The sequence below is a fragment of the Drosophila nasuta genome, chromosome 2R (assembly GCF_023558535.2).
Source record: "Drosophila nasuta strain 15112-1781.00 chromosome 2R, ASM2355853v1, whole genome shotgun sequence".
In the NCBI taxonomy this organism is placed as follows: Eukaryota; Metazoa; Arthropoda; class Insecta; order Diptera; family Drosophilidae; genus Drosophila; species Drosophila nasuta.
This window is the reverse complement of record NC_083456.1, coordinates 14,958-42,911: the sequence shown is the minus strand read 5'-3', so window position 1 is coordinate 42,911 and position 27,954 is coordinate 14,958. Positions and strand designations below refer to the sequence as shown.

Below are 27,954 nucleotides of genomic sequence, written 5' to 3'. Positions count from 1 at the left end.
GTTATTACTGTATATACCAAAATTCGTAACTCTAGCTTCACGCTTGTTATTCGATTTTTTTGATTTGCAGGGGCGAAAGGGGGCGTGGCAAATATTTGAAACAAACTTGATCTGCGTGCAAACATAACAAATGCTGTCGAAACAAAATATAAAATATAGCTCTATCTCTTATAGTCTCTGAGATCTAGGTGTTCATACGGACAGACGGACATGGCTAGATCGTCTCGGCTGTTGACGCTGATCAAGAATATATATACTTTATAGGGTCGGGGATGCCTTCTTCTACCTGTTACATACATTTCCTGTCGGCACAATGTTATAATACCCTTCTACCCTATGGGTAGCGGGTATAAAAAACCCGCATAAACTTAATTTTGCACTTTGGCACTTTTTGATTTATTTTATCTTTTTTAGTTCTGGAATGCTTTCTTTCAAATTTTAAATTTTTTCTTTAGGAATACGACTCTCGGGACTTTGTGCTGGCTACTGCCCTAATTTAAAAATTTTTTCTAATCCATTTCCTAAAAATTTTCGGTATGGGGGATGTTGAAAAGAGTCGTAGGTCGCTAAAAATTGATTTAAACAGTCAGACGCTCGACTAATGATGTCTTAGATGAGAAGGAACACCAAAGGGTGCTTCTTTGGCTATTAATAGCGTCTATTAAGTGTAGAGGGCTACATTCCAACATGTGAAGCATCCGCAGATCATAATATTTCCACCACCATGTTTTGGAGTTTGGTTTACATTGTGTCTCTGAATTCGTTCTCCGGGCTTACGCCAGCAGTATTGCTTTCCGTCAGACTGAAAAATTTAAATTAAAAATTGACTCGTCTTACCAGACAACTCGATTCCAATCGTCAACAGTCCAATTTTTGTGTGCCCCTTGCAAATTTCAATCGCGCTTTAACATTTTTGTCGGATAATGCAGGTTTGTTTTTTTTTTGCACCTGCAATAAATCCGATGTTTTGCAGCGATTTTCTAGCAGTCCATTCGCTAGCATTCTTGTTAACAGCCAAAGCACCCTTTGGTGTTCCTTCTCATGTAAGATATCATTAGTCAAGCATCTGACTGCTTAAATCATTTTTTAGCGACTGCGACTCTTTTCATACTATTTATGTATGAATGTGTGTTACCAGTCAGGACAGAGAATTGTATATATGTACATATGTTACAGTACAAAGAAAAAAGATTTTTTATCAATAACTAGTATCTCAACTTAAATTGTCTTTCATTTCAGGTTACATTATCCATTTCAATTCTTATTAGTCTTCACGTGTTTTTTCTGTTAGTCGTCGAAATTATTCCACCAACATCATTAGTTGTACCCTTGTTGGGAAAATATCTAATATTTGCTATGATATTGGTTTCCATAAGGTAAGATATAAGAATAATAATACGTTATACATTTAAATGGATGCTTAAAGTGTCATTTCATTAGCATTTGCGTTACAGTTGTGGTACTCAACGTTCATTTCCGTTCTCCTCAAACACACCGTATGGCACCATGGGTTAAACGAGTTTTCATAAACTTCTTGCCCAAATTTCTATTTATTAAGAGACCAACATATAACTTCGAAACAAGGTAAGTATTGTTACAGTCGTTGCGTTTTATATATTCCTTGTCATAATAAAAGCCGTACTCTAAATATTCACAAACAGTGAGTTGGCAGGTGTCGAGATTCTTCAAGTATTGGCCGACTTGTCTAATTCCTTTTTTAACTGTTCAAAAACTGAATTCTTAGCGCCAACAATTTAATATAGATTGATACCTGCTACTCATACATATATAATAAAAGCAACACAATACGGTATTATTCTTAAAATTTAACTAATTAATATACTGAAATATAACAAAAGATTTATTTTTTATATATCTATATATTACTGCGTTCAAAATATACCACAGAGTAGAAATTAAGAATCGAAGACTCGAATGTAGAAGGGTATTATAATTTTGTGCTGGCAGGAAATACATATATGTAACAGGTAGAAGGAGGCATCTCCGACCCTATAAAGTATATATATTCTTGATCAGCATCAACAGCCGAGACGATCTAGCCATGTCCGTCTGTCCGTATGAACACCTAGATCTCAGAGACTATGGTATATGTTAAGAGATAGAGCTATTGTTTTATTTTCTACAACATTTGTTATGTTTGCACGCAGATCAGTTTTGTTTCAAATTTTTGCCACGCCCACTTCCGCCCCGCAAATCAATAAAATCAAATAACAAGCGTAATTTTCAAGCTACATCTGATATATACAATAATTGTAATGTTGTACAATAATTGTAGTAATTATGATTTCTAAAAATTTGATTACGATCAGATAAAAATTGTGGAAGTTATTAAAGAAATACTTTTGTATGGGCAAAACCGCCTACTTACTAGGTGTCTTAGTTGCTTTGGCCGACAATCTGGTATATCGTGCCGTCAATGGTACATTTTGAATGTGGTACTATATCGATATAACAAATATACCGTTTGGTATATTTTTAGTATATTTGTATTTTTGGTATATTTTGAAAAAATATCGCAATATTTTGCTTTTATTCAAAATGAGTAGCGGGTATCTCACAGTCGAGCACACTCGACTGAAACATTCTTACTTGTTTCCTATATACAATTATTTATTAAATAAATTGTACAATTTTGATCCGATCGCAACCAGAAAACTGCGCCCGCAACCGGTGCACCGGGTATTCATGTGCTTTTCTGACACATTTGTACTCATCAGTATGGGTATCTAAAAACACATGAATTTATAAGTAAGAGTGTCAAAAAAAAGGCACGATACTTAATGTGCGAGTGCAAAAAAGCACAAGAATTTTTTGGTACCAAAAAAAGGGTAGAAAGGGACACACGGCAATTTGCGTTGTGCCTTTTTACGCACTCGGGCACAGGCACTCGATGACAAATTATGAGTGGACAGGCACGCACATATGTATGTACAATATATGTACATACATACATAAGTATATGTTTGTGTATGTAAGTTAGGATGCAAGAAATGCCGACGTCTTTTGCTTGTGCGCTTAAGAACTATTTATTTCGATACAATTTAAATTATTCAACTATTGCTTGGTTTGTTATTGCGTATGCATGATGACTTACGTAATTACATATGTATATAATTAATAAAAAATGTACATTTTAAAGTAATTTTTATATAATTAATAGCATGAATCAAAATTTTTAAAGAATCTGAAAATATGTTTTATAAATTAATTTCAAGAAAATACACCTATTATTTATTTGTCCATTTGTCAAAGTATTAATTTGAAACAATCATTTATAGTCCTTAAATCTATCCGCGAGCTGCAGCGACATATGTATGTACATACAAGCATATAGAGAGGAGGTGGGGGAAAAACACTCGAGTGCATGATACAATTATAGAAGGTAGTCCTGTCGTCTAAGGGTTAATGTCCATATGATTTTGAATGTGTGTGTATCTTACTTATCTTACTCTGCTTGCGAGTCGTGAGTAGCACCGGCACACAAAAATTTTTGGGTGTGAGTTGAGTGCTTATATTTGGCACCATAGAAGATGTCTGATTGCAACCAAGCAATAGTAGGATTCTGCTTTTCCGATATCAGTGCTTTTCTGATATCAATCAGGCGTGCTCCGGTTTTGTTTTCGTTTTGGAACCAAAACCGAGATTTACGTTTTTGGGTTTTGGGTTCTCACAAGTTTTTGGTCGTCGTTTTGCTATCGGAACGTTTTTTGTTGTTGAAACAGCTGACATGTGTTTTGGTTAGAAGTCAACATCGTATGTCCAATCTCCTGCGTGGATAGAACTCACATAAGGATAATAGATAATTTATGCTTCCCCTGAATGAAATATGCCTGCCTTTTGTCTTTTTTTTTGCAAATAAAGATTTGAAACTTACTTAAAAAAAAATCTGTGGAACGACAATCAGCTGTTTCCCACAAAATCAAATGTACTACTGTGGGCAAAAAATGGTAAGACTTTGTTCATAATATTTAAATTTTTTATTTATTCTGTCAAATCTATTTCGTCCCCCTCAAAGTAATCCCCCCTGGTCAGAATATACTTTCGCCAACATTTTTCCCTATCCTCGAAATAGTTGTTAAAGTCAATTTCCGGAATAGCCTTCAATGCGCATAGCGATTCTCGTTTAATGTCTTCAATTGAATCAAAAAGGTTTTCCCGGAGCGGTCGTTTGAGTTTGCCAGAAGTCACACGGATCTAAATCAGGCTAATAAGGTGGTTGTGGAACGATATTGGCTGAATTTTTGCCAAAAAACTCACGAAGAATCAATGCCAGTATGCGACGGTGCATTATCGTGATGCAAAAATCAACAGTTGTTGACCCGTAATTCTGGTCTTTTTAAATGAATTGCTTCACGCAAAAGACGCATAACGCTCAAATAATATTCCTTATTAACAGTTTGGCCGGATGGAAGGAATTCATAGTGCACAACACCACGAAAATCGAAAAAAACTGTCATCTTGACTGTTGGCGCATTTGATGTAAATTAGTTAAGATAATGAAGTTGTCAAATGAAGTTATTAGAATTAGGGCGAAGCGAGAGCGCAATAAAGTTTTCGTTTTGCTCTCTGAGCGAATTCGCCTCGCTTCGCCACTCTAGTTAAGTTAGGCTTTATGTAACTTAGCATAGAATTATAAAGACAGTTGAAATTGAGAACTTATCAGCGCGTCATCACTCTTGCCGTTTGTCTTTATCGTTTCGTTTTCGTCGTCTTACCACAACAATTAGGTCTACTCTTTGTTCGCGAATAAAGCGAAAATATTTAATATCATAAAAACTCTTGTGATTTTTCAATGACCTTGATTTTTGAATGACTTTGACGTGCTCTCTCTTGACCCTTCTTGAAGTCTTTGTACCACTTATAAACATTTTTTGTTACATGATAGAATTACCGAAGGCCTTTTGCAACATTCTGAACGTTTCGGCACCCTAAATTTGATTCCGCACATAAAATTTAATGGAACTTCTTTGTTGAATAATTTCACTCATTGTAAAAATCGCCGAATGAACTTGTTGCACTTCAGAAAAACAAGCATATACTAAACACTAATGATTATTTTGCTGTGATATTTGGAATAGATGTTACTGACAGTCTTGTCAACGTAGAAAAAAAATATTTCTACAAATGGATTTCCGTGCGAATTTTAAATTAAAAAGTTTTACTATTTTTTGCCCACAGTAGTATGTTTGAAAAAAAAAACAAATGGCAAATATATTTCGTTCAGGGGAAGCATCATCATCTATGCAATATAAGTTCTATCCACGCAAGAAATTGGACACATGAAAGGCTTTTTTCGCGTTGTTTACTTAAAAGAATGACAATGAGCCAATTAGTGAACTTATTTTTTTTGCAAAAAAGATACGAATTGATGTAGAAAAATGCATTTACTTTTCGTTTCGGCAAGACAAACTTACTCGTTTTGCAAATCGAAAGAATCTTTTAAAAGTGAAAACGGAAGCACCATTTTATTAGTTTTCGGTTTCAAAATAAAAACGAAATGTGAATATGAAAACCGGAGCCCGGGTGTATTTCTTTGTATGTGGGACAGCCGAAAGGACATCCACATACATTAAAGTATCGGAGTATCGTTTATGTGAGCAGAAATTAAGCGATTTAGTTTATTGGGTCGGTGGGTTAGAATGATCAAATGAAGATTGATACCAACAAGTAAGAAAGTTACAGTCGAGTGTGTTCGACTGTGAGATACCCGCTACCCATTTTGAATAAAGGCAAAATATTGTTGCATTTTTTTTTTTAATATACCGAAAATACTACAAAAACACTAAAAATATACCGAGCGGTATATTTGGTATATCGATATGGTACCACATTCAAAATATACCATAGACGGTACAATATACTAGATTGTCGGATAAAGCAACTCAGACCTCCAGTAAGAAGGCGTTTTTGCCATCGCTAGATCGTCTGGGTCGGCACAAAGTTGTAATACCCTTCTACCCTATGGGTAGCGGGTATAAAAATATATTTTTTTGTTAAATAATTCCTTCCGCAATTTGTGATAATAGGAAAATATGCTTTTGACTGACTATATTTTGAAACAGGATTTTTTTTCATATTTCGTAAAATGAATAAGTCTCTTGAGTTGTTTTAACAAATATGAGACAAATTTTTAACAACAACATAAAAAATATTGCGATCCCGATAATATTTGACCACAATAGTACTATTTCATTTCATACATCAAGTAAAAATACGGCTTTCGCAATGTAGTAAAAGTTAGAGATATGGTGAAGTTCGTGTTTACTCTGAAACATATTTTATAGATAAATCCATTGCACGGATTTTACTCTTTCATTGGCAGGCTTTTGCAAAACTCTTAACATTCCGTTATACTGCTGCCACAGTATTTTGTACTTTGTCGACTTGCCAACTTCAGTATCGCCTGTCGCATTTATGTGGGATTGATTGTGCGTGTTCCTGTTATGAAAGTTCATACCAGAATGAGAAAATCTATTAGAAGATATCGCGTTTCACCATCTGTCCTAAAGGCATGGCGTCCATAATTTTCATATCAGAAATGCTCCACATGAAGAATGATGCGTTCACATATCATATCGAAGGAGATCCTTCACAAAATCACGATAAGGTATTAACAATGTGTTTGGGAGCTATTTAACCAGCAATTCAAATTTACAAATTTTCTCTATTTGCTGATATCTAAACAAAAGCATCTGGTTTTGTGTACTAAGTGTAGTAAGTCGAGTTGGCAGCCTTGGCATTAATTACCATTCATAAGAATAAATTATACCAATTAAACGAATTGTAAGGATCAACTCTGTATGCGTTCAAGACAGCTAAGGCAAAAAAAAATTTCCTTTTCCATATCAATGCCAAGTGCGAGTACATCACTTGATCGGAAAAATTTATAAATATTAAAATATCAGTGATCCAAAGCTGAAAAATAAATTTAATCTAGGAAAACGACTCCATCGGCCACCAGAATAATTATTTTGATAATTTTATAGTACTTTATGTGTTAAGTTTATATATAATTTAATAGGAATTTTCTTAAGCATCTGCATCCATATCGTCTGCATCTACGTTTAGCGCAGCGTAGGCTTTATAAACGCGTAAATGCGCTTCAACAACTTGCCAGACGCCTTATATTCAATGTGTTAGTGAATAAAGAATCGCCTTACATTGCATCGTTTGGAATCTAAGTGGCATAGAATCGCAGCAACACCCCCTACGCCAAAATGGGTACCGCAGGCTAATGATGGAAACATAAACGTAGTGAAGATTTAGCGACAGAGAGAGGGAGAGAAAATCGGAATCGCCTCTAACCCTTGCCAGTGTTGCCCCATAGTGTCCGATTGTGCGGATCCTCTTTGGACGAAGAACAAAAGTGTTCATCGCCTGCTCTAGATGTCTTGAGTTTCCTTAATAAGCTTGTACAGTTAACTAATGTATAGATTTGATTTGATTTTGAATATATAATGAATAACGTAGCGTAGCTTCTATTTGCAATCTCAGTAATTTTAAGTTACATTAGACATTTGACATTATTAAACAAGTAAGAAAGCTACAGTCGAGTGTACTCGACTGTGAGATACCCGCTACCCATTTTGAATAAAAGAAATATATTTTGAGGTATTTTCTCAAAATATACCAAATATACTGCAAAAATACTAAAAATATACCGAATGGTATATTTGGTATATCGACATAGTACCGTATTCAAAATATACCATAGACAGCACAATATACCAGATTGTCAGCCAAAGCAACTAAGACCCCTAGTAAGTAGGCGTTACTGCCCATACAAAAGTATTTCTTTAATAACTTCCACAATTTTTATCTGATCGCAACCAAAATTTCAGAAATCATAAATACTATAGTTATTATTGTATATACCAAAATTGCTTTAAAATTACGCTTGTTATTCGATTTTTTTGATTTGCGGGGGCGGAAGTGGGCGTGGCAAAAATTTGAAACAAACTTGATCTGCGTGCAAACATAACAAATGCTGTCGAAAAAAAATTATAGCTCTATCTCTTATAGTCTCTGAGATCCAGTGTTTCATACGGACAGACGGACAGACACACAGACGGACAGACGGACATGGCTATATCGTCTCGGCTGTTGACGCTGATCAAGAATATATATACTTTATAGGGTCGGAGATGCCTCCTTCTACCTGTTACATACATTTCCTGCCGGCACAAAGTTATAATACCCTTCTACCCTATGGGTAGCGGGTATAAAAATGCATAAACAGAAAAAACACACCCACATCAAACGACTTCAGGCCTCATAACTAGTAAACTGTGAACACCAGATTAAAAATAAATATATGCTTGGCCGATATAAAACAAACAATGAATTATTAAATGCCAACAGTATCTACATATATAAATACCCAACATATCTCAATTTATAGTTGTTATACATAGTTGTGATTTGCTGTAAATAATAAGGGATATTATAGTTTCGTGATCTCCCATCTGAATTGTGTAGTTAAATAATGTATCTTACACATAGTATTGAATTTAAAATTTTACCGAACATGTAGGTATTAAAATTCCCCTTATGGGCACCTGAGTTTAGTTGCGTGTCATAAACATAAGTGTAAACCCCATAATAGGATTTACAAGAAGTGAGGGTACAGAAAGGGATCCACAACATCCATGATCTTCGACCTTTAGGTTTGTTCGTAAGCCGACCCAGGTTTCGCCGTTTTAGATATCGATAAATTCTCTGCTGACCTCTTTGATAAATAAAGCCCACCCCATTTGCTCTGAGCAACATTCGGTCCCTGTAAGCAGATTACGTTTTCAAAAGCTGTCCTCAAACGGTTTGTTACAAATGCGCTCCATCTTATAATTGACTTTGAGCTCTGAGCTCAAAGTCGAAGTATCCACCTTTTAATCCGTGCTGGTATGATGTTAAAATCTGTTATCAGTTAAAATTCTAAGCTGTAGTAATAAGACGTTTAATTAATCTAAATTTTCTCTGAATTTGCATCAATACCATAACTTGATAATACATACATACATATGTGTCTAAGAAAACGTAGTTGGTCAGCTTTATAAATGTATTTGCTTTCGTTTAATTCAGCATTATTTTGTTAACTTTTTGGTACCTTTGTTTTTTCAATAATAATAATTATTATCAATGTAGTTAAAGTTATTCGTAACTACGAAAAGCAGTTGCATATGACTTCTTTGGAATACATCTTGCGCGAATTGACTCCAAATAAGAGCCGATTAGAGCGAAACTCATTAGAGTTAAAAATTTATCTCTCAATAATCTTATCTTTCAAGCCGATATCTTTGATTTCTTTCTTTTATTAATCTAAACTCATCTATACCTATAGACTAGTTAGTCAAGACATAAGTAGGCAAACTTTTTTTTTTTTGGTGGTTGCTTTATAATTACATCTAGGAAAATTCGTAAAGCCAACAAAAATCTAACGTGTCCCATAACTATATCATATAAGACTACATTACATTACTTACCATATTTTGGTATCAAATGATACCAAATACCTGATAAAACAATAAAAATATAACATTTTATTACAAACCTATACTTTCATGAGAAACACTAAACTTAGGCAAGTTCACTTCGCAAAACAAACAAACAGAAAAAATTTGTGCTCCCGTTTTCATTTTCACAAGTTTCTTTCGATTTGCAAAACGAGCAAGTTTGTCTTGTCGAAATGAAAAGCAAATGCCTTTTTCTACATTAAATCAGATATTATTTGGAAAATGAAAAAATAGTCGGCACATTGGTTTTTTGACGTCGAATTTGGAATTCTAATTTTGCAGTTGGTAACAATTTTCGTGATTTTGGTGAGCGACCGATTTTGGTGGAACAAAGAAGCAAGTTACAAATACTTGTAACATATAATGAAAAGGATGATATTAAATTTGTCGAAGTTTTTTTTCTGCGAAAAAGAGAAAAACGAAATCTATTTCTTTCAGGGGAAAGCATAAAACATCTATGCAGAATAATATTATACTTATGTGAGTTCTATGCACGCAGCAAATTGGACGTACATAGGAAACACAAGTCAGCTGTTTCAGCAGTAAGAAATAAAACGTTTCGATACAAAAGCGATGACTAAAAACGGAGCAACTCAAAACGAAAATCTCGGGTTTGGTCCCAAAACGAAAACAAAAGTGAATGTCGGTGTACGCATGATAGTAACGAATTTTAAATCTTATTGAATTTACATATGTATATAAAATATTTGGAAACTAAAGCTTTCTATTCATTGCTGCTGTCATCTGCGTTAATATATGTATTTGAGTATGTACTTAAGTTAATGACGTAGGGAAGGAAAAATAATTTGGTATATTTGTGCTGTACTCACACGCACACCGACTTTGTGTATTTGTGTAAGGCATATTAAAATCTTCCATTTTTAATTTTCAGTAAATTGCTTTTGAAGGATGCTCATGCCTGTTTTTATCCTTATTACTCTTCGACCAACATCGATCGTCTGGTGGGTTCTGGATATAGTCACACACCTTCAAAAGAGGAATTGACAACACAAAGGTACTTAATTTAACTAAAACCTCAAATATTGTCATTAGGTACAAAGTATTAGTTGGTGTATGTAAATGAGTAACTTATGGATTTACAGATGCCGCTGATTACTTTCACTTATATGTAGTTAATTTTATTATTAACTTGAATCCAATGTAGCCATTGTTATCGTATTTAAAATAATGAAAGAATTCTATAACCTTAAAGAATCCCATCACAATTTTTTACTTTGGGAAATGCAAAAATAATATCTTACATTATTAATAAAAAATTATTAATTTTGTCTGAAGTTCATTTTTCGTACATCAATTGACTTACATAAGTCTTTCTTTGAGCTACATATGTACATACTACAGTCGAGTGTGCTCGATTGTGAGACACCCGCTACTCTTTTTCAGCAAAAGCGGTATTCTTAAAGTATGCCAAATTTATATACTAAAAAACTACTGAAATATACCGAAGCATATATTTGGCATATTGATATACTATTATATTTAAGATACACTATAGATCAACTAAAACCCGACTGCAGCTACCTTTTTCAACCATATACAATTATTTCTTCAAAAACTAATGTAATTTTTATTTAGTATTGAAAAATACTGTAATTATGATTGTGATGTGGCAAAAATCGATTAAACAATCGAATTACGAAAATCTTCGATTGATAATATGACACTTAACTCACATGATCAGAAATACTTAATTTGAGTGACTATTTGATTATTGTATAGATTGGAACCAAAAATTAATTATTCCCGCTATCCATAGGGTAGAAGGGTATTATAACTTTGTGCCGGCAGGAAATATATGTAACAGGTAGAAGAAGGCATCTATTAATTCAATTCTTTCCGTACTAATTTTTGTAATGTTTTATCAATAAATGGCTTTTTTTTTAAATAATTTAAGTTTGTACGCAGACTTTTTCTGATTCGAAAACAGGTGTATTTTTCGTTTTTTGATTTTAATTAAAAGTTGCTGATGGAAATAATTGAAGACTGGTTATATTTTTTCATAATAGATATGTTGTTAGTTTAAAAAAAAAATGAAGCCAATATCTTCAATACAACTATTTTTATTTAACATCAAAGTTGCGCGTTAAGTTTGTACGCCGACTTTTTCTGCTTAGTGTATAAGCAAAGTTCGTTGTGCGTTGAAATCAAACAGTTTTTACGTTCAATTTAGATCATAGTAATATTTATTATGATAAATAAATATTTATTTTGTTATTGGAATTCAAAGTGGACTGGTTGGTAATAAATAAGAAGAAAAAAGTATCCTTAGAAACTACAAATGGACATCGGACAAAATGAGCCAATTTGAATTTACAAATACAAGATATACTTTTGGAATGTTCGGACATTGAAAATAAAAATTATAAAAGTGATGGCGAATTTTTACGAAACCAAAGTGATACGAGCGTATGAGTATAGTATACATTGCATAAGCGATTATGTACAAGGTCTCCTTTGATTGCTTGAAAAAATTAATTGAGACCTATGTACATATATAGGAACAGGAATTTTATGTATATTTCGCAAATTGAATAAGTCTCTGCCACAGGCGGGTTGCATATGAGGAAGACTACTTTAATAGATATGAGACAAATTTTTAACAAAAACATTAAAAATGTTGGGGTCCCGATAATATTCGACCACGGTGGTACAAAATATTCATTACAAAGATCAAGTGAAGATACGGCTTTCACAATGTAATAGAAGTTAAGAAGAGTGCTCGTTCTGTGGGCAGGTTCCCCATCATTTGGGTGTGCAGCCTGATCTTCTTAATCTCGCAGATCGTGAATGAGTTGATAATGGATTTGAATTAATTTAATTTGGAAATCCAAAATTTGAAGAAAATCAGAGGCATTTTTAAGGCGTTCCCCCATGTAAGAATGTACGTAGGGTAAACGGACCAATAGTCGGAACATGCAGGAACATGCAAGGATAACGGATGGCTTTTTTCCTAGCCAAGTGAGTGGTACGCTCTTAAACGCTCACCAGATCTTGTGAGGCGATACCTCGGCTCGCGAGATCGGTTGGATTGTGCTCAGATCGCACATGCGTCGAACTTTTAGAGTCGCTGACTTGTACTATTTTGGCCACATGATTGGCCAAAAAAGCTGTCCACGTGTGTCTTGCTTAGCATCTGGTAACTCAGAGATTAATGTAGTCTCAGACCGTGAGTTGATTAATGCTGTGGTATATGCAACACGTAGATGGCATACATTAATCACTGGCGTTCCGGGAAGGATAATGCGCGTTCGCAGCAAACAGAGGCTTTTTTGTTTGATATAGATCATTCGATCGTTGACCGACGTGTGCAGAAATCAAAAACACACAGGGACAGGATAATTATCTTTTGAGCATAAGTAACAAGACTTGCCTTCTTAATGACTTGCGCTTTGAAAGAATTAATCTTTTTTCAAGCAGTGATCGACTTCTGTGAGTTCAATCGCTTCGAGTGTCCGATGGCGTTCGTTGAGAAAAGTGCTCAAGAACTGAAATGCTACCAAAGACTGCTCCCATAAGGAAAGGATAAGCTTTGGAAGCTTTGACGAAGTGGAAAATTCAGAGTGCTCTAAAGCGATTATCTCTCAATGATGTTTTGCATATCTTTAATCTTTAATCCTGAGTAACCGTAGCCAGGTTGAACAGAATCTTAAGTTGGCTGATGACAAGCAAGCGTTTATACTTCAATCGCTCGAAAGCGCGCACCAAGCCGGCGCGAAACCATTGTCCGTGAGTGGGAATTTCGCGATTATTTCGTTGGTCTCACTTGCAGTCTTTGAGTTCAAGAGAACAATTTCTCGAACGCCGGCAATCTCGGATTGGTGACATAGATGGCTGTAAAAGGTCACGGAAGGTTGATCAGACATGGTCTACTCCCGTTGACAAGGGAGTCTGTTCGGATGCCTGGAAGGGCTCGTGGCTGTGTCGAATGGCCAATGAACAGAAAAAACCAAATGTAAACAACATTATTTTTGATACACTTTAATATGTCGAAGTTTGGACCTTGAAAAGTGTTTTTGCGGGGAGTTCTTCTTCATTACTTCAATATGAAGAAAACTGCTGCCGAAAGCCATCTTATTTTAGTGAAAGTTTATGGTGAACATGCTCTAGCTGAGCTAACGTACCAAAAGTGGTTTACAGGATTTATGTGTGCGATTTTGACTTGGAAGACGCAGAACGTCCTGGACAGCCATTTGGTGGGATCAGAAGGGTGTGCTGTATTATGAGCTGCTCAAATCGGGTGAAACTATCAATGGAGAATGCTACCGAACACAGCTTAAATTCACGACGAGCTGCGGAGGCTGCTGGACATGGTCTGCTCCTCCAATAACCATATTATAATCGGAACGGACGCCAACGCCCACCATAGCGTCTGGGGAAGTCCCGACATTAACGACAGGGGTGAGTCAGTTCTTAATTTTATCCTTAACTATAAGCTTAGACTAGCCAACAGAGGTGAGGTATCTACCTATGTAGGTCCCACCTCTAGTAATGTGCTGGACTTAACGATTGCGACTGAGTGCACCAATGTAGAAGAGTGGAGGGTCCTGGATAGACCCTCCTTCTCGGATCACAAGTACATTCAATTCACCATTCCTTTTAACAGGGTACCTGCGGTTCAGCCGTTCAGAAATCCCCGTAACACGAACTGGGCGAAATTCTCTAGCCTTGTTTCCAAGTCTCTTGGTCAGCCGGGTAACATCAACTCGGTACAGGACCTAGAAACTACTGTCAATGTCCTCTCAGCAGGACTACTTTCAGCGTTTCGCGAATCTTGTATGCTCTCAAGACCGACGAGAAGATCGAAGCCACCCTGGTGGAACCCAGATCTCTCATCGCTACGTGGGAAGCTTACTAGCATGTTTCAACTTGCTAAGAAGGCGGATAACGAATATGTCTGGGACGAGTATAGGTCTCTCCTGAAGTCGTACAAGAAGATGATCCGATCATCCAAAAGGTCTTCATGGAGAACCTTTTGCTCGGAACTGGATAATATCAAAGACACCTCCAGACTCAGGAAGCTGCTGTCCAAGCAGGCTTCCAGTCCTAGTCTACTCAAGTCGGGCGATGGAGCGTGGACGGAGAGTAGTGCTGAAACTCTTGAAGCACTGCTCTCAACTCATTTCCCGGGATGTATTGGAATAGAGAACAGTGACTGGCAGCTCTTTCCTAGTCTCCCAGTTATGAGACCCCCTGCCGGTCTAATTACAGATAACAAAATAATTTGGGCTATCGACTCCTTTGCGAAGGTCAGGTCGCCCGGTCTCGATGGACTTTCGCCAGCAATGCTGCAAGCCAGCAAGCCCACGATTGTTCCGTGGCTATCGGGTATCTATTCGGCGTGCCTCGCATGGGGTCATATCCCCACTCTTTGGAGGACCTCGAAAGTCATTTTCCTGCCCAAGGCAGGCAAATGCAGTCATGTGGTCCCAAATGACTTCAGGCCTATCAGCCTAACCTCTTTCCTGCTAAAAACGTTGGAAAAGCTACTTGATTTGCACATCAGAAGCAACTCAATGCATCTATTGTCCCCAAATCAGCATGCGTACACAAAGGGCAAGTTCATTGAGACACCTCTCCATGCTCTAGTGGCCTCCATCGAAAAAGCAGACCATTACAAAGAATATGCTTCGGGAGCATTTCTTGATATTTCAGGCGCCTTCAATAATGTCACTACGGACGCTATTTTGAAGTGCCTTACCTCAGTTAACACACGGCTCCAGCGATCCACAGGTGGGTCAACTGCCTTCTTTGTGACAGGCGGGTGGTGGCTACGTGGGGCGATGCGGCCATCACAAAAGAAGTGCGAGGTGGCACTCCCCAGGGTGGGGTCCTCCTTTGGAATTTGGTCGTAAATAGCCTACTTCAAAAATTCACTAGACGGGCCCCCAAGTTAATTGCCTATGCCGACGACATAAGCATTTTAATAACTGGGACGTGCCCAACCACCCTTAGTTCCGTAATGGAACTTACTTTACGGGAAGTTAAAGCATGGGCCGAATCAGCCGGGCTCAGCATTAACGCGGACAAAACGGACCTTATCCTCTTCACGAAGAGGTATAAGGTACCTGCGTGGTCTCCCCCAAAAATAGGCTGCACTATGCTAAAGCCGAGCCTAGCAGTAAAATACCAAGGTGTGGTCCTGGACAGCAAACTGTCATGGAAGCTCAATGTGTTAGAAAGGGTAAAGAAGGCCACCGGAGGCTTGTACATGGAGAAAAAGATGCTTAGTTGCACTTGGGGCCTCTCTCCTAATCTAATGCGGTACATCGCAGTTGTTCGCCCTATCCTCACCTATGGTGTTATAGTGTCGTGGCAGGCCACGGAAAAAAGGACGTACCTATCCATCATGGAAAAGACACAGCGTCAAGCGCTACTGTGTATCACAGGCGCTCTCAGGTCGACGCCAACTAAAGCCCTCGAGGTAATAGCTGGTGTCGAACCATTAAACCTATACGCGCAATCCATAGCCGCAAAATCGTCCCTACGGATTGCCGCAACTGGCAATCTGGGTCTTCTAGGCTATGGTCACAGCGCCATTGGTAGGGAGACTAGTAGAGACTTGGACTATACTATCCCCCTTACCAGTACTGACCATATTAACACAATATTCTTGGAACCGGAGTGCTGGCGGGAAGGGCTATGCATTCTTGAAGCCCTCAACCTCTTCACCGACGGGTCGAAGATGGATGATGGTGTCGGAGCGGCCATATACTGCCCAGACCCGGTCTCCAAACAATCCTATAAACTCCCAGACCATTGCAGCATCTTCCAGGCGGAAGTTTTTGCCATTGGCAAGGCTGCCGAATTGGCTCGGGGTTTTCAGCGTAATCACACCTCTATTAACATCTTTGTTGACAGCCAAGCAGCAATAAGATCAATGCACTCTGATGTGGTCAAATCCAAAGTTGTCCTGGACAGCAGAAGAGCAATAGAGTCGCTGAACGCATCTGCGGTCGTGCGTATCTATTGGATCCCAAGCCACCGGGGCATCGATGGCAACGAGATCGCAGACACTCTCGCCAAAGAGGGAGTGGGGCTCGATGTCGGTAACATGTGCAATGTTCCGATATCCCTGCGAACTCTAGGCAGTGAAATTGAGGTGCGCTCTAGACTTCAGTGGGACGCGAGCTGGCGTAATGCCAACTCGTGCAAAACTGCAAGGCTGATGTGTGCCTCTACTAACAAAAACTTAACCAAATTCGTCATGCAGCTTTCAAGGAAAGACTGCAGGCTAATGCTAGGCATTTTAACTGGTCACTGTCTGTCAGCTGTCCATGCTGTAAAGCTGGGCATCACGAACAGTGATCAGTGCAGGAAATGCAACGAACCCGAGGTTAAGGAAACACTTGAGCATCTTCTCTGTAGATGCCCAGCGTTATCCCGACTCCGGCTGAAATACTTTAATTCGCCGTGCCACAACGATCTTCGGGACGTTTCACGGCTACCTCCTAGGATGCTTCTGGCTTTTGCCAAAAACGCATCCATACTGTGCGACTTCTGAGACGAAGATACGCTACCGGTACAGCTACGGACCGCCACTGGTCTATGCTTTGCCCCGTACAGGGGCAGCCGGTTCCACCTAACCTAACCACCTACTTAAATTCACAAAGCTTCAAATATTTGTGTACAAAAAGTTCGTTTACTTATTTGTGATGAAAATCATAGAAAAAGTCTTTTTCTGGGAAAAGCACAGGTTTATATTACATTTACGGCCGACAATTTGAGTTTCGGAAGTACAACCACGAAGCTTACAAGTTTTTTTGTCAGCGCGTGATAAAAACATTGGAAAATGATCGACGATATCATAACGTACATTATTAATCGGTAGGAAAGTTTTTCTCCCTGTGCATTTATTTTCCTTTCCATCAACTTGTCGCGGGCGCCCGGGTCCTTTTGTCCGACACCTCCCATGTGGCTGTTGCATTCGTGGATAACATTTGGGCAATTTATGTCAACGTACTTTTTTTTGGAACGAACAAAAGTTGAACAACGTTGTCACCTGCTCCACAATATATCTCGAAATTATAGCAAAAGCCAAAAAGTCACTTCATTAGTCAAATCGTCCTCCAATTATTCTTCTCCATCCATATCAATGTCAAAATCAATAGAATTTAATAATTTTTCAATCTCTACGTCGGAAAGAGCTGAGCTTATTCAATTGTCGTCGTTCCATGTGTACTGAAGCAATTATTTGTACTTAGATATTGTATAGGTTGTTTCCTTTTCAAACTTACCTTATACATTTTTTTCACGAATTGTCTCAAGACCGCCTCTAGACGGGCTACTTTATAAATTCAATAAAAAGCTAACGAACATTTAATTTTAGTGTGGGTTTCGTATTTTGCGTCCTTGAGACTATCAGCAACACGGTACAATTTTTTTTTCAGCAGCAAACTATTTATAATATTTTAATAATAATAAACCAAAACACAATTGCTGCTCCACAGACTCTTGTCTTTCCACAACAGGTGGAACAAGGCAATTTCATTGTTTCATTGGAATAGCATGTCAAGCATCTACGTTAAGAGTAACGAGATGTATACGCTATTATCCCTTATCATATAACAAAATTTTCGAAATAAATATTCAAAGATTGACACAGATATTAAATAAATCTGTTTGAATAGCGCCTGAAGATTTTTTAAATTTGGAACAATTTTTCCGATCAATAGCTGTTTGACTACCTACACATGGGATTGTAGCGCCTAAGTCTAATAGAACCATTATTGAATATACGTCGTCTGGAGACGGTATTAATTTATCATTTCGTTTGTCACTTTCATGAATAATAAAAACGAATACTAATAAGGAACTCAAATAGGCATATTTATTTATTATTGATTAACGGATGCGGTAGTGCGGTAGTAAATTTTGGCCTCAAAATTTTTGGCTTCACTCCTAGTGTCGAGTCTGCTTGACTGTGAGATACTCGCTACATATTTTGAATAAAAGCAAAATATTGCGGTATTTTTTCAAAATATACTAAACGGTATATTTGTTGTATCGATATAGTACCACATTCTAAAGATACCATAGACGGCGCAATATATCAGATGGTCAGCCAAAGCAACTAAGTAGGCGTTTTTGCCTATACAAAAGTATTTCTTTAATAACTTCCACAATTTTTACCTGATCGCAATCAAATTTTCAGAAATCATAAATACTGTAGTTATTATTGTATACAATGAAAATTACGCTTGTTATTTGATTTTATTGACTTACGGTTGCGGAAGTGGGTGTGGCAAAAATTTAAAACAAACTTGATCTGCGTGCAAACAACAAATGCTGTCGAAAAAAAATATAAAATATAGCTCTATCTCTTATAGTCTCTGAGATCTAGGTGTTCATACCGACAGACGGAAAGACACAAGGACGGGCAGACGGACATGGCTAGATCGTCTCGGCTGTTGATGCTGATCAAGAATATATATACTTTATAGGGTCGGAGATGCCTCCTTCTTCCTGTTACATACATTTCCTGCCGGTACAATGTAATAATACCCTTGTAGGGTACATGGGTAGCGGTTATAATTATACCATATATCGGGAACGGTGTTCATACTTACGGTCGGACAGATAGACATGGCTATATATTTTCGGCTGTTGTCGATGATGAAAAAAATGTATACTTTATGGGGTTGAAGATCTCATTTTCTGCTTATTGTTTCCTGAAGTCCTGCCGGTAAAATGTAATAATACCCTTGTAGGGTACATGGGTAGCGGTTATAATTATACCATATATCGGGAACGGTGTTCATACTTACGGTCGGACAGATAGACATGGCTATATATTTTCGGCTGTTGTCGATGATGAAAAAAATGTATACTTTATGGGGTTGAAGATCTCATTTTCTGCTTATTGTTTCCTGAAGTCACTGAGCTTTTAAACTCTTCTACCCTATATATATATATATATATATATATATATATATATATATACATATATATATATATATATATATATATTAGGGATCTATATATATATATATGTATATAATGTATATATATATATATAATATGTATATATTTATAATAAATTATAGGTAATAGGTAAGAAGTGTATTATAACTCCGACCTTATAATGTATTTCAATTCTTGATCAGGGTCAACAGTCGAGGCAATATAGGCATGTCCATCGTCTAGATGTCAGAGTCTATAAGAGATAGATATACATTTTTCGACAACACTAACTATGTTTGCAGGCAGATCAAGTTTGCTTAACATTTTTGCGCCACGCCCACTTCCGCCCCCGCCAAATCGACAAAATCGAATAACAAGTGTAATTTTGGTACATACAATTAGATTATCAGCCAATACAGGTATGACCCGCTGTAGGTTTAATTTGCAATATAGAAGTTTTTCTCAAATAGCTTCTACCATAATTAACCGATCGAAATAAAATATTTAGAATACTATGTTCAATTGTTAATTGTTTATACTAAAATTCGCGACTCTTTCTTGAAAAACTTTATCTGCGTGCAAACATTACAAGTACTGTCAAAAAATTATATATCTGTCTCTTTCAACTATTTCCTTTAAAAAGGTCATACCGCTGTACATACTGAAAAAAAATGAATATGTTCTTAATACTAATGTGTGTTACTAATTTAAATAAAACACTTAATTCGAAAACAAATTTTCTGTCCAGCAAATTTTGATATAAACCTATTCAATTATTAATTTCTTATAACTTTCCTCCCATATTCATTTCATTTTAAAGTTTTAAATCAAAACCAAAACTTTATCTATTTATCCTGCAATGTAGCCTAACAAGCACAGGACCCTTTGGTGGGAGCTGTCAAGTCCATGGTCCTTTACCGCAACTTACTCATTCGAGCTCTGAAGATTTAACAGCGGTTCCCGATTTAGACATTGGAAATTCTGGAATAAGAAGCCCAATTTTAAATAATCCAGCATTTTCGCATTCAAAATGCCCTCCACGAGTTCATCGCAGCTGTTTTTGTGTTCGCTTTATTGCCGAACATACTAAAATGCAAGAGGATTCTACTAAAGTGAATTTTAAACTTAATGAACAAACAAATTTATGTCTTTTAACACAACTTATTTGCATTACAGGTTAAAGAAGATTGGAAATATGTCGCAATGGTGTTGGATAGATTATTTCTATGGATTTTCACGTTGGCTGTTGTAGCTGGTACAGCTGGAATCATATTGCAAGCACCAACTCTTTATGACGATCGAATTCCAATAATTGAACAAAAGGATTTGGAGTTTTCCGGAACTTCTGCTGGCCGCTGTAGACCCCCCCAATAGCATTTTTATTCCAAAACCGCGCATATAATTTCGAATTGACCGTAATGTACTTGTGTGTCAAATCAATCAATCACAAACGCCAGCATTACAGTTTTCATACAAAATTTATTTTTTCAAACAAGAAAATCTATTGTGAAAGTGCCAGATGTATTGGTATTGAAGCATTACTCAGCTTGGCCCCTTAAAAAATATAATACATAATTTGTAAACCAATTCAAGTTAATCATTATTTTAATCATTATGTTTAATTTTAGATTATGAAAATTTAATATTCTTCGTTAGTATTACAAATTACATTAATTACCCTTAATAGTATGTAACAGAAACCTATACATTTTTGACCGACCCTTCGAAGTGTTATGTAAACATATCGGTAAAATGTTAAGCCACTCCATGAAAATAATTTGTGTTTTATCCTGTATATAATAAAAATAATAGTCCATTTAGTTTATGAAATCTCTAATTATATTCTGTTTAATTTATATAATTCAAATAGTTTACCGTCAGCAAAGAAAAATCTCTATAGATAAATCGAACTTTCTATACCCTGTACCCAATTAAACGCATGAAATCAGGTAGAAAAATATTCAAGTTTTTATAAAGCTAACATTCTTAGGTTTGTAGTATTTTAATAACCGGAAATTTATGTATAAATTTATGTATAACAGATTTGATCACTCACTTTTTTCAAATTTAAATCGTCTTTTTAATGTGCTTTTCCCAAATGAGCAAACTTTTTGTCGTGTGGAAATTCTATATATTTCGCAACCTCCACATATTTAATATGACCCTAAAATTAGCACGTAACATAATTATTGCTTAAATAACTTCTACAATTTATATTCGATCGCAACGGAATTTTCAGGTATCATAAATACTGTAGTGCCGGGATAATAGATGGCGTGGCACTTGTTATACATGCATATGTGCGAGAAATATATCTCTATCTTTTATAGTATCTAAGATATAGGTGTTCATACGGGCGGACAAACTGACGAATGTGGCTATATCGTCTAAGTCTCTATCGCACATAAATATGAAATACTCAGCTATTTTAATAAAATGTCCTTAAAAAGATATACAAGTTCTCAGCTTTTTCACAAAGTTTATACTTGACACTGGGTAGCGGGTAACTCCATAAAATAAACATTTGTTGATTAGCGTCAGTAGCTGAGAAACTATTAACAGTTGTTATTGTTTTAGATTTTTGCAAATTATAATTACATTCTATATGAATGTAAAAAAATTAAAAATTGATTGCTTTAAATACAATAATTCGATGGATTTCAGAAATAATTCCGCTTTTGCTCTGTTTTGCTTTTCCTGAAAATGGGTGTTCCACATTCGATGCCTTTTATTGTCAATATTTCAACCGAGCTCTTAAAAATTGAATGGAGTTTAATGGGATGTGATTGAGAACAAATAACTCATACGAATATAGTAAGCTCCATTTTTCCATAGACTAAATGTCGATCATCTTACCTAAATCATATTATTTATTATTCGCATATTAACTTATAATTAATGATTACTTTATCTTAATAACTATTCTTTTTGAACATTTGACATTTTAACATATATATGTATATATATGTTATATGTCTTCTTAAAAGGTCAATTAACTATTCATTCGTTATTAGGATTAGTTTATAATTACTTTATTTCTTAAATAAACTTAAAGCAAGAGAGAATTAAGAGATAATTGACCATTTGTAGAGAATTGTTGCCAAATTAGATAATAGATAAGAAACGGATTCTAATTAGGTTAACTATTATTATTACATAATAATAATATTATGCAGTGTATTTATCAACTTCTCAAAGTACTTACATTTTTACTTAACTTTACGATCAGAATTGAGAAATAAATACAACAGCTAGTGTTCAGAATACTGATCGTATTCGAAGGGTACCGGGTATTAAAAGTAGTTGATTTATCTTGACAACCCGTTAATAAAAAAATTACAAATGAAAAACTCTTACGAAAAAGTCCGGCCTCAAGCGTCAAGATAATGTCTTAACATTTACAAATATTTATGTAAAAAACTGTAATATGCATATTTTGCATACAAATAGATGACCACAATGCAGAACATGGCTATTAAATTTAAAGTCGAAAACATAAGTCACTTCGTACATTAAAAAATAACATGCCTAGAGACACATACACATGAATTTATGAAACAATGTAATTTTTAACCAAAAGCGCACAACATATTAAATTTTATTTATTATTGCAGTAAAACCAAGTATTTTTTATTATTATATAATTGACTCAACAAAATATGATCACTTTGTACGAGATATATTGGATATTAAAAATATGTTAAGCAGAAAGAAATTCAAGTAAATATTAAATGAAACAGATGTATTTATACTGGTATAAAAGTTTAAAAAAAAAATCGTTTCCTGTGCAATATTTTTTTTCAAAACCGTACTGAAAACCATTTCGAAAAATTAAATAAAAATTTTCAATACATATGTATGTATGTACATATATCTGCATGTCACATAACAATGATTGTGTATATGTATATGACATACATTTAAGTATATTACTACTGTGGGAAAAAGTATCGAAACTATGGTTATTGTTTAAAAGCAATTTAATTTTTCTTCTAAATTAGTTTTTTTTTTTAAATATCCAAAAAAGTCTTTAGAGCGTCTACCCCTAGGGTAGAAGGGTATTATAACTTTGTCCAGACGGGAAATGTATGTAACAAAAGGAGACATCTCTAACCCCATAAAGTATATACATATATATTCTTGATCAGCGTCAACAGTCTGTCCGTATGAATATCCAGATATCAGAAGCTATGAGGAATAGAACTATGATAATTATTCGTCATCACTTGTTATTTTTGCACCCAGATCGGCACCACAAGTAAAAAAATAAATGAAAGTAAACTTTGTTTTGCAGCTAGAGTCGATTTTTTGAACGTTCGACAATGATCAATAATGATCCCTGATATAAAAGTTATATATACATATATGTTATTCAATAAAAAGTTATATATGGAAAAACGGCTACTGTTGTCATGTAATGTAATACTGTATCGATGTACCAATTGCAGCCCTCGGTATTTTTTGCAATTTCTTTTGGTATATTTATAAGGTACATTTTAAGAATAATACCGCACTCATTTGCTGTTTTCTGCTTAAAAATGTGTAGCGGGTACCTCACAGTTGAGTTCACTCGACTATAATATAACTGTTGGTTTTGGTTTCAATCTTTCCAAAATGCTGTCCACCAAGCAATCGTTAAGTTCAGCGCTTAGCTTAAAAGTAAATCCTACCAATTCACACAATTCCGGTGTGTCCAAAATAATTTGCATCTATTTGATGACTAAATTATCTGAAATGAAACACAAAATGGCTTACACTGAGCATTTCCATGAGTCACACTGTCGTAATGTCGAAGATTGATGATTTTCGAACTTAAATTTTTCGATTTTTTACCTTGAACGCCTAACTTTATGAATCTTTAAAAACAATTTACTATTCAACCCAAATTTATTTTACAAATAAAAAAAAAATTGGTGCCGGCCTCAATCTCTAGTAAAAACGCAGTTTGGTTTTAAAAGAACGATAAGCTTTAACAAAATTTTGTAAAGCGATAAAGCTACCCTGCGTATCATCAGTTTCTCTTTTGTTTACAATACAAAATGTAGCAAAAACCAATTCGGTCATAACACTTTGGCCAAATAGAGGAATATGTTATTTAAAAATAATCTTGATATCTCTTGTTCTTCAGCTTCGTTTTTAACAAATTTATTTTTAAATGGACGCATACCGATTGTAAAGAGTTAATGAAGCGAATTGATTTTCTTTTTCGCTCGGTTCTTCTGTTTAAAAATTTATAAGAAGAAATTGAGAAAACGGACTAAATATCACTATTTTCAGAACTGACTTGAAGTGAATATATATTTAGATATATGTGTGTATGGACATCATAAGGCCACATACAACTTCAAATTGATTTTTAAAATTATTTTTTAAGTAGCGAATTAGTACACTTTTTTAGACCGATCAAACATTTTCAATATTGCTTTTAACACTCCTGGCAATTTAAAGCAAGACTGTACTACTAATCGCTCAGCATCGCCACAACAAATCAAAAATTCTTTTTATATAACCATACTTTTAAAATAATAAAGTTATTCAAAATAAAAGTTATCGATTAAAAGTGCAGTGTTTAAATTTGTAAGTCCAGTAGTTTTTTATTAGTATTTCGAGAAAAAGAAAGAACAGTTTCGTAGAGGTGAATTTGGAAAATTACAACCTAATTAAATATTTAATATGTTAACATGTTAGATGATTTCCATCTACCATTTACTAAAGTGGAAAGGCGGTCCCTTTTTCTACAAATATCCAAAAAATTAAATTGGACTATTAATGACTCCCTGCATGAAGTATTTTTGGATTATTTCACATAATAGTAACCATAGTACACAGTCGCTTTGTTCAGGCAGTGTTGGGAAAACGAAAAACCGTGAATAGATGAGATAATTAGTTAATTATATTAGTTTACCAACAATTTGTGAAATTATCTATCTATGCTTATTTTATTTAAAAGTTCTCGTACATTGTGAATGAGCCGTTTACCAACATTCAATTAGTATTCATGGTTCAATGCCTATTTGATTTATAGTTATATTGGCAATCTACTTGTAAAAATATCGTTTCTTAATAATAGTAGTCTAAATCGAAAAGAAACTTGTTTAAATAAGTATATACCACTTAAATTCCTAACATACGTATGTTGTTAAATGATTAAGTATGTATGTGTGTCGTATACTTCAAATTATCATACAAAATGTGAAATAGAAAGTTAACATTATATTTAATAAGTGAAATGTTAGTTTAAAGTTCATATGGATTTGTTACATAATAAAGTTGAATATAAATGAAAAGAGAAATTTAAACCATTTACTTTTCTTATATAATCGGCCGACTGATTAAAGTTCACACATCGGGTTCCCATATACCATACTCTCTTATTCTCTAATTTAACATCCATTCAAATGAAAAGTTAAAGTAATTTATTTAGGAGCACGTTGATTAATATTTTAAGCGCTGTTTCCAGATAAACAAAATCGTGTTTATCCGCACAACTCCATATATGTAAAAAAGAACATACCGTCAACAATTTTAACGGAGACATTTCGTTTCGTAGTCTTCAGCACAAAATAAATAAAGGGAATTTAAACTTGGATATTGGAATGTATGTGGATGTCAAACCGGCTATTCCACAGACGAAAAAATAAACAACAAATTTCGGCAAAGCGATCACAAATAAAAATATACTAAGTTTAAAAATAATTATAATAAAGCAAGCAAGCATCAATTATTTACATAATCAGCATATTTTAAACTGACTCATCGAGACTCTGACGTTTAGCTTCCGATGATTTTTCTGTTCTCTTTTGTTAAAAAATTATTTAAAGCAATAATTAATAATTAAATAAAGCAAAATAAAGGCCTTACTAAAATATTATATAACTGTAATAGTAACGCGAGAGGCTCTGATGCATTTTTCAACCCGCTACCCATTGGATAGAAGGATATTGTGTAGGGGGGCGTCGTCAGAATAATTAATAACACTTTTACTTTGGATTTGTAATTTGTAGGATTTGATTTTGTAATTATATTTATTACACTTGAAAAGAATACAATTGCATGTGCTTGTGTCGATTTGAAACATATGATAGAAAACGGAATAGAAAAAGCACTAAAAAGGACAGGGTGACCATCTCCAGAGGAAACCAAGAACAGTGTGTCTGCGCGTATGACACGGTCACACGCACAGTATACCAGCTTTGTCGCTATCGATAACTTACGATCGCGACCACACTGTCAGCTGGCCTGAGTGGTCACACCTGCAGTCATCTGGCATCAACAGATATTAAAATTTAGTGACGGCATAAAATGTATGTAATGAGCAGGAGTCAACTATGACCAAGAATACTATATATATACTTGTGCCCTTTTGAGTGGCCTGTCTAGCAACCTCATCGGTGAGAATTTGGCGCAAGAAACTGCGCACAAACTTGTCACAGGACACCTTCTACTACTTTATCTGCATAAACAGCTAAATAATAATTTTTTAAAATACTGAAAGTAAATGATCTCCAATTAACCCCAATATTTAACATACATATTTCTGCAATTAAGAATTTGGTGCATCCTCTCATAGGATATAACGCATATAGTGTCTCTAAGGAACCCGAGTAATCTGCCGCTGCTGCTACAAGATAAAAAGAATTACTTCCAAGGGATCAGCGTAGGAGAATCACCGGATATATTTTTTAGTGTAAGGTTATGTAGACGCATACGTATATTACCAAGACGAACAGTTATTACGCTACTATGGAATCAGATGGGTTTCTAGATTCACACGATAATATTAACAAGATGTAGAAATATGTTACTACATATACCAGACGTTAATTTTGTAGTTTAAATGGTTCGCCTAATTGTGCAGATTGAGGGTCGGAAAACATATTGGTTTTAATCAGAACGATATCTAACCTTCACTCATACAAAATCCAAAAATCTTTGCAACGGATTTATGGTCCATGTGGACATTGGCAAACCGTTGGTGCTCGGCAGGATGCCAGGTTGAATGACGTGAGGATACATACAGTACCGAGCACCAGGAACACCATCGATGGCTCGAGCCAGCGCTCGTCGGCAAGAGTAACGCTGCGGAACTGTTCCAAGTGTTCGGGGGTGCGGTATCAAAGTTGCAGTAGTACCTTTCGACGGAAGTTGGACGTTCGACAGCGGATGATCGCCGTACATATGGCCACACAATTGGCCACGAAAGATGTCCACTTGCACGATTTGTTGAATCAGTCTAAAGGAAGGTCTGGCACTTCTCGGCTGGAAGTTTTAGGAGGAGGACCGAAAATAGCTAGGCCAATAGAACTGCGCCGCAAAGTTTCAAGCGGGGCACTGAAAGAGACTTGGCAGAAGCCACTCTTGTCTTCTCAGTAAGGAGATAAGTGGTCACTCTGATAGATATACATACATAGATAGCCGCTCCATACGCCCTTTCTGAAGCATCATAGAACCCGTGGTACTGGATCTTCACTCTTGTTTGAAACTGAACCCACCTTGGAGTCCG

General features: G+C 35.6%; 1 protein-coding gene across 7 annotated transcripts in view; it reads left to right on the top strand.

The window, feature by feature from the left end:
- Positions 1 to 25,735, top strand: part of LOC132784364 (acetylcholine receptor subunit alpha-like) — a 99,906-nt gene extending 74,171 nt beyond the window's left edge. For 6 of the 7 annotated variants that reach the window (XM_060789929.1, XM_060789930.1, XM_060789928.1 and 3 more), the window contains 5 exons: positions 1,240 to 1,376; positions 1,441 to 1,584; positions 10,423 to 10,545; positions 20,317 to 20,563; positions 20,628 to 25,735. In XM_060789929.1, the coding sequence (XP_060645912.1) occupies positions 1,240 to 1,376; positions 1,441 to 1,584; positions 10,423 to 10,545; positions 20,317 to 20,563; positions 20,628 to 20,825 (849 nt within the window). In that variant the 3' untranslated portion in view covers positions 20,826 to 25,735. Of the gene's footprint in view, positions 1 to 1,239; positions 1,377 to 1,440; positions 1,585 to 10,422; positions 10,546 to 20,316; positions 20,564 to 20,627 lie in introns of those variants that run through there. The other variant, XR_009632243.1, reaches the window with a different exon arrangement.
- The last annotated feature ends 2,219 nt before the right edge of the window (positions 25,736 to 27,954 follow it).